Source organism: Terrapene carolina, unplaced genomic scaffold, assembly GCF_002925995.2.
Source record: "Terrapene carolina triunguis isolate 2854851 unplaced genomic scaffold, T_m_triunguis-2.0 Scaffold401, whole genome shotgun sequence".
NCBI lineage: Eukaryota > Metazoa > Chordata > Testudines > Emydidae > Terrapene > Terrapene triunguis.
In genome coordinates, this window is record NW_020664752.1 from 425,301 (window position 1) to 437,895 (window position 12,595).

Sequence of the window (12,595 nt, forward strand, 5' to 3'; positions counted from 1 at the left end):
CTGCCTGGGAGGCTTGTGGGGCTGTGAGTGGGGCGGGCCCAGGGGACTACCCCCTCCACGTGTCCTGGTGCTGGGGGGCAGGGACTGAGAGGCAGTGACTCAGCAGAGACCCCAGCCCCTGACACAGCCCCCCAGGCTGTGGGGCACCCTAGCTCCCCTGGGCACTGCTGCCCCACAGCCTCACCTCCCTGCCACCACCCTCAGCCCTGCTCCCTACTGGTGCCCTCTGGCCCCACTGCCCCCCCGGTCCCGGCTACCTGCTGTGGTGCAGCACTGGTCCCCATCGCTGCTGCTCGGGCACTCGGCGGGCGAGGAGCAGGCGGAGGAGGTGCAGGAGGCCGGGCGGCTGAGGTCCACGGCGATGCCACTGGAGGGCGAGCTGGTGGCCTGGCTGGCCGGGGAGAAGGGCGGCTGGGCTGGGCTGGGGGGGAGCCCGTTCTCCAGCAGAAACTCGTCCAGGTCCACGTACTCGATCTCACTGTAGGGCAGGGTCCGCTCCCACAGCAGGGAGCCCAGGTAGGCGCACTGTCCCGCCCGAGCGCCCCCCAGCTCCTCCTCCATCTTCCGCTCCTTCTCCTTGGCCAGGCCTGGAGGGGGAGAGAGCAGGGTCAGGACGCCTGGGTTCCATCCCAGGCTCTGGGAAGGGAATGGGGACTAGTGGTTAGAGCTGGGGGGGCTGGGAGCCAGGATGCCTGGGTTCTCTCCCTGGCTCTGGGAGGGGAGTGGGGTCTAGTGGTTAGAGCTGAGGGGAGGCGGGGGCTGGGAGTGTGTGTCCCTGCTGGCAGAGATGAGCCCTGCACTTTGTGCGGCTGCCCAAGGCCCTGCTGTGGGAGTCCACAGGGCGTTCAAATCCGCGTGAGTGGTGTGTGAGTGTGGGAGCTGCGGGATTTCGCGGGCGCGTTCCCAAGCGACCGTGTGTCGGCTCCCAGTGGCAGCCGGCCTGTGCTCACGTGGGGCGCTGGCAGTGCGATCCTCCACAGCTTGCTGGCTGCACACAGGGGGGAGAGCACAAGCGGGCGCACGTGAGGGGGGTGTGCTGGGGGTGTGAGCGGCAGGCCCTGCGCGGCACCGCACCCAGGAATGCGGGAGCAAGCAGCTGGGTGTGGCCAGGGGCAGGGGAGCGCCAGGGAACGGGGGCCGCAAGTGCGGCCCTGTAGTTGTGCGTGCGTGAGTGTGTGCACACGGGGGTGGGGGTGCATGCACAAATGTGTGCACAAGAGGGTGGGTTTGTATGCACACGTGTGTGGAGGTGTGTGCCCCAGTAAGTGCACAAGTGGGTGGATTTGCATGCACAAGTGGGGGCAGGGGGAGGTGTGCACGAATCCCAGGCTGGGTGTGTTCGCCAGAGACCCAGGAAGAGAAACTGACTGGACCGCAGCCAGGCCCCCCCGCCTTGAGCATGGCAGCGATGGGGAGCAGCCCTGCAGCCCCCCCAGAGCACCGAGACATTGCAGGGGAGGGGGGGCACGGCCTAGCCGGGGGGGCAGGGGGTGTTTTGAACTCAAGGAGCGAGAGATAATGGTACAGAGAGAGGACGAGGGAGACTGAGATAGAGAGAGGGGGGATGTGGGGAGAGACGGGGGTGTGTGGGGACGGATGGACAGATGGGGGGGGGGGTTGGACAGTCAGGGCCTGCACGGTGCCAGCCAGACACTGCCCCGACCCTGGGCCCCAGCTGCTCCCCAGCCTCAGCCGCAGCCTGGCTGGCTCCACACACGTGCCGCCCGCCCGCTCCCTGCACACGTGAGGCCTGGCTCACCTCGGGCGACCCCGGCTCGGCTGCTCACTGCAGCGTGCGCGGCTCAGGCTCTAACCCCGCCCCCCCCCATGCGGGGCCCCCCGCCCAGCGGCTGCGGGTTCCAGCCTGGCGGGGGGATCGGTCAGCACCCAGGGGAGGGGAGCACCCTGCTTTGGCTTTCCATTCTGCTTCCCACACAGAGCACTGCTGCACCAGCACCTGCAAAGTCACCCAGGGAGAGAACCCAGGAGTTCTGGCTCCAAGCTTCCCCCCCCCCCCCCCCACCACTCGCCCCCACTCCCCTCCCAGAGCCAGGGAGAGAACCCAGGAGTCCTGGGTTCTCATGGTCAGCTGCCTGCATCACAAATCCCCCTGGGATCCCCGACTCCCCTGTCCCCCCAAAACACCTGGGGTTTGGTGTGTCTGGCTTTAGCCTCCAGCTTCAAAAGCAACCCCCCCCCCAGGCCTGGTGTCAAGGTGGGAAGGGAATCAGGGCGCAAAGCATTCTGAGATGCCCCAAGAAGAGTGGGGAGCAGTGCAAAGGGTTCTGGGATGTCCCAAGAAGACTGAGGAATGGTGCAAAGGGTTCTGGGAAGAAACAAGCGGGGAATGGAGCAAAGGATGCTGGGACGCCCCATGGTGACAGCGCTGACAAGGGGTTATGGGCCGGGAGGGCACCCCACATCTCCCAGCCCCGCCCAGCCTAGACTTCAGGCTGCCCCTCCCCCTGCCCCGCTGGCTGGCACGGGGCTGCAGCAGGTGGAGCAGGCGGGATGCCCGGGCGACGCCCCATTCCTGGGGCCTGACTCCCCGGCCCACGTGTGGAGGGAGCCAGGTGACAGCCCTGGGTCACGCCCTGCGCTGGGTTTCTCCCGTGCCCAGCGGGGCAGCGCCCCGAAAGCAGGGCTGAGTCACTGCCCAAGGGGCCCCCTCCCCCGGCACAGGTGCGGGAAGGGGCTGCTTCCCCTGGGGGGGGGCGCTCCCCTGCACAAGCTTGCTGGTGCCCCTAACTCCAGACCCGCAGCCCCTGTTAGCCCAGCCCTGGGCTCCCCCACCCGCCCCGCAGCTCTGCCGGTGCCCCTCACTCCTGACCAGCAGCAACCCGGGGCCTTCTTCAGGGAGCATGTGCCACGGGAGGTGGAATTTGGGTTGGGATGGGATGGCAGGGAGCTACCCCGTGGCTAGCGAGATCCTGCTGTAGCAGGGCATCAGAGGCTGCCCCGGCTTGACCCCAGAGGCCCGATGTGGGACTCGCCCATCTGTCAAACGCAACCCACTCCCTGCCCTGGGTCCACAGGGGCTCAGGCGCTTGGAGCTTTTTACCAACATTTCCTTAGGCCAAAAAAAAAAAAAAACCTAATAAAAAACAACCCTCCGCGCACGTTTCTCTGCCTCCTGTCACATCCCGTGTCCCGGCTGTGTGCTGGCTGTGGGGATTTAGAGCTGTGTGTGTGTGTGTGTGTGTGTCACGCAATTAGACGGGGAACCTGCATAGACCCTGCCCCCCAGACTCTCCCAGCGCCTCGGGACTTTTCTAAACTTCCCAGTGGGAGCAGACAGGCAGGTGGAAGACCAGGGCCATTCCTGCAAACCCACAAATACACACACACACAAGTACACACGCAGACGCACACACACGCTCTGCCTCTGTCTGGGGCTCTAATACAAATACACCGGGCCTGTGTATCACAAACACACAAATACACACACACACACGGCTTCTGTCCGTCCGTCTCTCTCTCTCACAAAACCACACCAATACACATACACACACTGCCTCTGTCTGTCTCTCTCTCACACACACTGCTTGTCTCTCTCACAACCACACATTAATACACAGTTTCTGTCTGTCCATCTCTCTCACATACAAACAAATACACACTGATACACCCACACTCTGCCTCTGTCCGTCTCTCGCACACAAATATGCACGCTCTGTCTGTCACAAACACACATTAATACACACACACTCGCTCCATTTCTGTCTGTCTGTCTTGTACACAAAACCGCACACACACACAGACACACACACACACACACAGCCTCTGTCTCTCTCCCACACACAAGTTAGTGCTCCTGGTGGCCCAGGAGTCAACATGCCTGGGCCCAGGTGCAGCCAGGGCTGCTGCCCAGAGGGGTCCCCATGGCCAGGCCGGCCCAGAGGAATTTGGGGTCTGGGCACCTCGCCCATTTCACTGCATTTATACAGACCTTTGGGGCCCCCCTTGAGCTTGGGGCCCAGTACAATTACCCCCCCCACACACACCTTTCCCTCCCTCTCGGCTGCCCCTCTCCAGCCCAGAGTGCAAATCCTGCCCCAGATGACAGCCGGCTGGGGGAGAGGGTGGGCACAGCCTGTCACAAGGGCAGCACTGGACAGACAGACAAGGGCTGAAAGCCGTGCTGGGTGGGCTGCAGAGGGGGACGCAGGGCCCTTTCCGGGCTGTATTTCCACAGCAATATGAGCGCGCTGGGCAGTTTGCGGGTGTCACAGTTCGTCACATCGGGCAGGGAGGGCAGTATGGCGAGAGACTGCGGAGGGGTGGATTAGATAGAGGGGACTAGGGGAATGGATGGATGGCGGGGTTCATGGATGGAGAGATGACAAGGTTTGCATGGGGGTGGATGGATGGATGGATGGATGCGGGGTTCCTATGGGGATGGACGGATGGTTGGACGGATGACAGTTGAATGGATGGATGGGGGGTTCCTATGGGGATGGATGGATGTCGGACGAATGGATGACAGTTGAATGGATTGATGGGGGGGTCCTATGGGGATCGATGGATGGACAAGCAGGCGGATGGATGGTGGGGATCCTATGGTAGGTGGGTGACTGGTAGGGTTCCTATAGGGATGGACAAATGGATGGACAGATGGATGGATGGCGGGGTTCCCATGGGGATGGATAGATGGATGGATGGCGGGGTTCCCATGGGGATGGATGGATGGTGGGGTTCCTATGGTGATGGATGGACGGACGGACGGTGGAGTTCCTATGGGGATGGATGGATGGATGGCAGGGTTCCCATGGGGATGGATAGATGGATGGATGGACGGTGGGGTTCCTATGGGGATGGACGGATGGATGGTGGGGTTCCTATGGTGATGGACGGATGGACGGTGGGGTTCCTATGGAGATGGATGGATGGATGGCAGAGTTCCCATGGGGATGGACAGATGGATGAATGGACAGATGGATGGATGGAGGAGTTCCTATGGGGATGGATGGATGGTGGGATTCCTACAGGGAAGGGGTGTGTATGGGGCTGGCTGGCTGGCCGGTGGCGTTGGGATGGCGATCACCAGCCCGACAGACCCGCGCAGGACCGGACAGACGCACGGCCGCCAGGGCACTTACAGGTGGTCAGATCCTTCGGCCTGCGCTCCGGGCTCTTGATGGGCCCCTGCAGGAGGCTCTTCAGGCTGACCATGCCGGCCCCGGGCACCCCCAGCGGTGGGGAGGAGAGCAAAGGGTTCGGGAGCCGCTCCGTGGCGCCCAGCTGGGCCGCTGGCCTGGCCATGGCCCGTCGGGGATCCCCGCTGTGCCCACCGGAGCTGGGGATCCCAAGCGCCAGGAGAGCTTCCCAGTCGATCCCTCGGAGAAAGGATCTGGTCCGGCGACGAGCTCCGGTGGATCCCCGCTGTGGGGACCCTGAAAAAAAAATCCCTACTCCCCAAAACCGCCGGCTGCCCCCTTAGCCTGGCAGAGCCCCGGCACCCACTTCTCTGCAGCAGCAAACAAAACTTCTCACGCCTGCCAGTGTCCCAGTGGCCCGGGGGGAGAAGTGGGGTCCGCAGGGCAGGAGCCAGAGATTCCGTCCTCCCTCCAGCACCCCGGGCTCTCCTGGTGGGGGCACCCCAAGGTTTTGGGGGTGCAGCGTTGCTGGGAAGTTCGCGCCCCCCCCGATCTCAGCTCAGCGGCCCCGGCTCCACCAGCGCCTCGCAGCTGTCGGTGGCTGCTGGATGGGTCTTTTTTTTTTAATCTCTTTTTTTTTGCCCGACTCCCCGCTTTGGGAAAAAGGGGGCGGGGCTGGCAGAGGTGGGCGGGGCCTGCCCCCGAGCTGCCTCCGGCCGAGCCAATCGGCGGGCTGGGAATGTTTGCCAAGGCCCAGACTCGTGCGCCCGGGCCGGTCATGTGTCCGGGCCATGGGGGGGGGAGGCGATGGGCGGGGGGAGGGGAGCGCTGACCTAGATTTGGCCAATAGGAAGCCGGAGGGTGGGAGGAGCCTGACCCACTTTTAGCCAATCGGGGAGGCGGCAGGGGGAGAGGCCTGGGGGGCTGGCAGCACATGGGGCGGCACGTGTCGGCGGGGGGGGGGGAAGGCAGAGCGGGTCGGCTGAGTTCTTAAAGGGGCCGCGCCCTGTGGGGGGGAGGCAGGGCTCTGCCCCCGCTGGGGGTACTAGAGTGTGTGGGGCAGCACCCCCCCCCACCTGGCCACAGGACACTCATTAGCACCTCACTGCCCAGTCAGGGCCAGCTGCTGATCCCAGGAGTCCCCTTCCCCCCCAGCTCTAACCACTAGACCCCACTCCCCTCCCAGAGCCAGGCAGAGAACCCAGGAGTCCTGGCTCCCAGCCCCACTCCCCTCCCCGAGCGCCGTGACTGTGGGGTGCAGGGATTTCCGTCAGAGCAGGGTACAGCGCCCCCCGGTGCTCTGTGGGAGCGACGTGTTGCGCTCCAGCAGGGACGGGGATGTAGGTTTTTGCAGTAGTTGTTCTGCCCCCCTTCTCCCCCCCCCCCCGAGTGACGGTCACACACACCACGGGTTATTTACCCAGCTGCCTCCGGGCTGGGACACGGGGACCCCTCACCTGGTGCTGGGATGCAGCACCTCTGGGGTGGGGCGCAGGGGCTGGGTATATGGGGACCCCTCACCCAGCACAGAAACCGAATTGGGGGGTTTGATCCCCTCCGTGACTCTGTGCCGACCCGGGGCTCCAGGATTCTCATTCCAGCAGCCCCCCAGGGACCTCCCAACTCTGCTGGGGCTATTTACAAATGTGGGGGCTGGGACTCGTTTGGGGGAGCCCAGATCCTGGACTGGGTTAGGGCTGCTGTCACCCCGAGCCCCCACACTACATCCGCAGCGCAGGGTGCCCCCTAATGGCACCAACTGCCTCTGGGTACAGTTTAGGGGTTCCCAGCATTCTCCCCTTTCGCAGATCTTGGGGTACAGGCCTTGTGTCTGATCCCCAAGTGAAATTTGGGGTCCCATCCTTTGGCCTGGGACCAACTCAGGGGGCTCCCTCTTCCAGGAGGTAGGGAAGGATTTGGGGTGTGCTGAGCAGACAGCTAAGGGGTCCCACAAATCCATCTAGATGGAATTCTTGGGGTATAGATCTCTCTCCCCAATCTTGGGGTGCAGCCATCTGTCTGTGCAGGGCTCCAGGAACCTTGGGGTATGGCCCCTCAGAGGCTAGATTAAGGGGGCCTGCAGGGCATACCCCAAACTATCTCCACACAACCCTCCGCCCCCAGTGATCCATCCATGGGAAATGTGGAATGCTGCAGCTTTCCTGGGGTTGGGGATTTCCCTGAATGAGGGGAGAATGCCCCACGGGAGGGGGTCCTGGAGCATGGTCCGTGGGGACGCTGGAGCTGTGGGGCTGCTGGCTGGCGTCCAGGGGCCCTATGTGCCAGCCACTGTAAGAGAAGAAGGAAAATGGGGGGGGGGTGTTGAGAAAAGACCTCCCCCAATATAACAGAACCCCCTTGTGCTGCTCCCCACCAAAGAATGAGGGGGGTTGGCACTGGGATTCAGGCACTGGACCCTCCACCATCCAGCCAGGACTCCTGGGTTCTTTCTCGGCTCTGGCAGGAGAGTGGGGTCTAATGGTTGGGGGGGGGGCTGGGAGCCAGGACTCCTGGGTTCTCTCCCAGCTCTGGGAGGGGAGTGGGGCCCTGGGCGCTAACTCACCCAGGAGTGAGGACATCTGGGGCCCGGCCCAGCCACGTGCGGCCGCCCTAGACAAGGTGCCCGAGAGAAAGGCTTTGAGTGGGGGTGGAGGGGGCCCATTGGGGCGAAGTGAATTAACAAAACGCCTCTGTGCGACCAGAGAGAAAAAGGTGGGGGACCACGTATGCGGGGGACGCGGGCCCAAGATGGGCTGTTATGGAGAAGACACACTGCCAGGGTAAGCCTCTCCTGAGAAGTGGATCCCGGCTCTCCCAATGGGACAAACGCTGGCCGGGCGCCGGGCAGACCAACGGGGGAGAAACACCTTCTTGGCCAGGAATGGAAACTGGGAATAAATTCAGGCTCTAGACTGTGTTTATGACTCTAGCCAGTTTATTACCTGGTAATTACTACAGCTTCACGACTGTTTATTAACTGGTAATAACTATGGGTTCTAGCCAGTTTAACTGGGAACAAGTGTGGGCCCTACCCTGCTTATTAACTGGGAATAAGTGCAGACCATACCCTGCTTATTAACTGGGAATAAGAACAGACCCTACCCTACTTATTAACCCTACCCTACTTATTAACTGGGAATAAGCGCAGACCCTACCCTGCTTATTAACTAGGAATAAGCGCAGAGCCTACCCCATGGTTTATATTTTTCTTGTATCTGCTTCCAAGCCTTACACTTGCTTCTGTTTGACTCTTGGTTTTGCTGCAGACATGACCCCAGGCCGGGTGATCAGCAAAGGGCTGGACTGAGGGGACGGCGGTTAAGAGGGGGGCCCGGCTCCCACGGAGGCAGCCCATCCGAGTGCACAGCGGGCCCCGAGCAGTCGAGGGGCTGGGCACAGACAGGCTGGAGGGGCCGGTGCCCCAGGGACAGAGCAGACCTGGGGGCGGTTTGAGGGCGGGTAACTATCTCCATAGATTTAGCCTCAAGTTAGCTCTGCCCCAAGGACCCGCTCCAGGATCCTAAGGGCTGGTGTAGGCAAACCACAGCGTCCCCTGCTGGGACAGGCTGGTGGGGCCTGGAGTGGGGCGCTTGTGTAGCCACCAGCCGGGAGGTTTGGGCGTTTCCCCTGGTGAGCACAGACAAGGTGGCCTGGCGCTGCTGATTCACCCTGTACCCCTGGAGAACCCTGAAAGGGTCACAGTGGGGTATCGGGGTAGATGGGCCGGGGGGGCTGATCCGGGGGACAGGGAGGGGGCGGGATGCCGGGGTAGATGGGTCCAGGGGGCTGATCCGGGGGATAGGCAGGAGGCGGGATACCGGGATAGATGGGCCCAGGGGGCTGATCCGGGGGCAGGGATGGGGGAAGGGGACTCCAGGCTGCAGCCCCTGCCGGAGATGGAAGGACGTTGGGTTTGTCACCCCGAGCCCCAGCTACCCCCCAACCCCTTACAGAGCTGGGAGGGGGAGGGGTGTGGGCAGGCGCTGGGGGCTGAGGCAGGTGGGAAGGGGGCAGGGCTCTGATCCCGGATGGAGGAGGCAGGAGTAGGGGGGGGAGGCTGAGTGGCATGCTCTGTGGGTACCTGGGGGGCGCCATGGGGCTGGGGGAGGGGTGCCCCTGGCAAGGCATGGCACAGACCCTCTGTATGGGGCACAGAGGCAGCCCCCCCACACTCTAGTCCCCTAAGCGGGGCCCAACGCCTGCCCCCCCACCTCCATTTCTGGAGCCGCTTCGCCCCCTGGTGGCTGGTTCCCCACACAGCAGCCGCACACTCTGGTGCTGGGTTATTTGTTAGTGACACGCTACAGGATTAATCCGGGGCCCGGGAAGGGGGGTTCGGCCCCGTCCCACAGAGAGGGAAACTGAGGCACGCACGCTGATGATCCCAAATGGCTGTAAAGTGACAGAGGCCAGGAACAGAATCCAGGACTCCTAGGTTCTATCCCCCGCCCTGGGAGAGGGGGTGGGGTCTAGTGGTTAGAGCAGGGCAGGGGTTGGGGGGGAGAGCCAGGACTCCTGGGTTCTAGCCCTGGCTCTGCAGAGTCTTCAAGTGCCCACACACACGGATCTAGGGGTCCCTACAGACTGTAGCTGTCCGGTGGAGGGGGGCGGCGACCCCTCAGGCCTCGTCCCAGGGGAATCGGACGCCCACGTCCTGCATTTGCTCCCGGTAGAGCCGGTCAAACGCCTGGTTCTGCGCCACTGTGAAGTGCCCCTTCCAGTCGCCAGGGACCCCTGCGGGAAGCAGAGAATGGTGGGGGTCAGGGAGTCCTCCACAGCGCCCCCTGCTGGGAGAGGCCAGGCTGGGGTAGCTGGGAGCCCCCCCACAGCGCCCCCTGCTGCCCGGCAGGGGCACCGCCCCTCTCCCACCTTTTCTCAGGAAGGGGCTGATCCGCTGGTCCATGATGTTCTCCGGCACCAGGCTGTAGTTGCACATCTTGTTCTGCTTCATGGCCTGGAAGGAGGCGTTCTCCACCACCCCGTCCAGCGCCCGCGCGTCCAGCGGCTTGCCCAGGAACTGGCAGATCCGCTCCACGCTGCCCCGCAGGTCCTGGCACAGGGCGGGATACCGGAGTAGATGGGCCCTGGGGGCTGATCTGGGGGCAGGGAGGGGGCGGGACACCGGGGTACATGGGCCCGGGGGGCTGATCTGGGGACAGGGAGGGGGCGGGACACTGGGGTAGATGGGCCCGGGGGGGCTGATCTAGGGGCAGGGAGGGGGCGGGATACCGGGGTAGATGGGCCCCGGCTGGGGCTCTGACCCAGGGGGCAAGGAGTGGGGTGGATGGGCCCGGGGGTCTGATCCAGTGCAGGGGGGGACAGGGAGGAGGCCAGATACCAGGGTGGATGAGTCCAGGGGTGTGACCGGGGGGGGGGGTGTATTTCCCTGGCCCCGCCTCCCTCTGGTGCTAGTCTCTCACCTGATGCATTTCCTCGTAGGTCAGGAGGAGGAAGTTGAGCCGGTCCCTAAGGCCCAGCCAGCCCTTGACGTGCTGGAACCAGGAGCCGAACAGCACTGGAAGCAAGGTGGGGTTAGGGAGCGAGGGTAAAATGCCAACTCATGCATGAAACGAACAGAGGGACCCAGAGGCTGGGCTTGAAGACCCTTTGGTATAACAGCCTGGGCACATGCAGCTCCCCAGCCCGGAGTCCTGCCCGCCCCCCATCTCTACCCATTAGACCCCACTCCCATCCTGGAGCCAGGAGAGAACCCAAGAGTCCCAGCACCCCCCCTGCTCTAACCACTGCACCGCGCTGCCTGGTACCTTTGCCTGCACTGAAGAGCTCCACAAATTCCCCAAAATCCTCCTGGAACTCCAGGAACGAGGCCATTTTAGAGTAATAATAGAGAGAGACGCAGACGTCCTTGGGGTTCCTCACAGTATAGATCACCTGGGACAGGGACAGGGACAGGGACTGAGACGGTGCCCCTCACTCCTGACCCGCAGCCCCTGCTAGCCCAGCCCTGGGATCCCCCCCAACTCTGCCGGTGCCCCTCACTCCCGACCCGCAGCCCCTCACCTGGGCGTTGGAGCCGTGGAAGGAGGTGGGGAAGAGGCCGCAGGGCAGGTGGGAAGAGATGAGCCGAGGACAGGGCCGCTTCTCCAGGAACCCGGCTGCCGTGGTCTGCTCCAGCCAGGGCACCCGCTCCCAGGAGGGCACCGACCGCGCCAGCTGGGGGTCCCCATCGCTGTGGATGAGGGTCAGCAACTCCTGCATCCAGGTGGTGCCTGGGGGAGGAGGGAGAATGATGGAGATGGGAGGCTGGGTAGATATTGGGGGAGGGGGTGCCAGGGGGTGGTGGTAGGGGGTCCCCAGGTGTGGGAGTGATTAGAGCCAGGAGTGCGGGAAGCATGGGGGGACTGGGGTACAAAGGGGGGACCCCACGGCTCAGGGGGATGGGGTAGGAAGCTAGGATGCTGGGGGTCAGAGGGGTGGAGGGGGAGTTAGGGGGTAGGGGAGGTGGGGAGACCCAGGGAGTAGGGGAGATGGCCGGGTGCTCAAAGGCTGTGCCAGGGTTCAGAGGAGGTAAGTGGCATTTAGGGGGGTGCAGAAGTTGGGGATTGGGGGGTGCAGTGGGGATCCTGGGGGAGGCTGTGGGGGATCCCAGGGGCCAGGGATGGAGAGGGGTCCTGCAGACTTGGGAGGGGGGTTAGTAGCAGGAGCTAGGGATGGGACGGAGGTACGTGGAGGCATGGGGGGGGGGGGGGGAGGGGGGAGGGGGTGTGGGGGGCACCAGGGGATGGGGAGGAATAGGAGGATCCCAGGAATTGGGGGGTCTCATCTGCTTTGGGATAGGTGTGGAGTGCAGTGGGGGTATCCAGGGGAAGGTCTGAGGAGACCTCACACAGTTTGGGGGTAGGTGTGGGGGTGCAGGGGAGGTATGGCGGGCAGAGGGGGGCTCTCATGTGATTTGGGGTGGGGCTCAGGGACTGTCAGGGGATATAGGGGGTAAAGGGGAGGTATTGGGCATGTAGGGAGTGCAGGGCAGGTAAGGAGGAGATGGGAGTGCAGAGGGGGTTTGGGGGGGTCTCTCACCCGATTTGGGGTAGGTGACACTGAAGACGTCTCTGTCTCGCACCTGGAAGCCGAGCTGGGCGTACCGCACGCTCTCCGTGCTGTGCACCAGGGCCGGAAGCATGATCCCCTCGTATAGCAGCGAGCGTGGGCCGGGGTCAGCCATGGAGCTGGGGGGCTGGGGGGGGACACGGGGGGACCCTCAGCAATGGGCAGCACCAGCCCTGTGTTATTGCATCCCCCCTCCCCATTAATCCCCCCGCTGTGTCGCCATCCCCACCTCTGAGCCCCCCCCCCTCCAGCCCCCCAATTCCCAACCACCACCCTGGGCAGGAATCGCCCCCTAGGGACCCACTCGGGCAGTGTGGGGGGGGCAGGAAGGCAGTTGAAGTTAGGGAGGAGTGAGGAGCACCGGTGGGGCTGGGGGAGGGCGGGCTAGCAGGGGCTGCAAGTCGGGAGTGAGGGGCACCGGCGGGGCTGGC

The 12,595-nt window shown here is 63.8% G+C and overlaps 2 protein-coding genes across 2 annotated transcripts; both read right to left on the minus strand.

Annotated features, from left to right (window-relative positions):
- Positions 1-213: 213 nt before the first annotated feature.
- Positions 214-5,697, minus strand: DBP (D-box binding PAR bZIP transcription factor). Its single transcript, XM_026658141.2, has 2 exons — positions 5,100-5,697; positions 214-587 (listed from the first exon to the last, which is right to left on the minus strand). The coding sequence occupies exons 1-2, from the start codon at positions 5,260-5,262 to the stop codon at positions 214-216; spliced, it is 537 nt and encodes a 178-aa protein (XP_026513926.1). The 5' UTR covers positions 5,263-5,697.
- A 3,920-nt stretch (positions 5,698-9,617) lies between these two features.
- Positions 9,618-12,279, minus strand: LOC113407798 (sulfotransferase family cytosolic 2B member 1-like). Its single transcript, XM_026658134.1, has 6 exons — positions 12,135-12,279; positions 11,118-11,326; positions 10,862-10,988; positions 10,517-10,611; positions 9,966-10,146; positions 9,618-9,830 (listed from the first exon to the last, which is right to left on the minus strand). The coding sequence occupies exons 1-6, from the start codon at positions 12,277-12,279 to the stop codon at positions 9,715-9,717; spliced, it is 873 nt and encodes a 290-aa protein (XP_026513919.1). The 3' UTR covers positions 9,618-9,714.
- Positions 12,280-12,595: the final 316 nt, after the last annotated feature.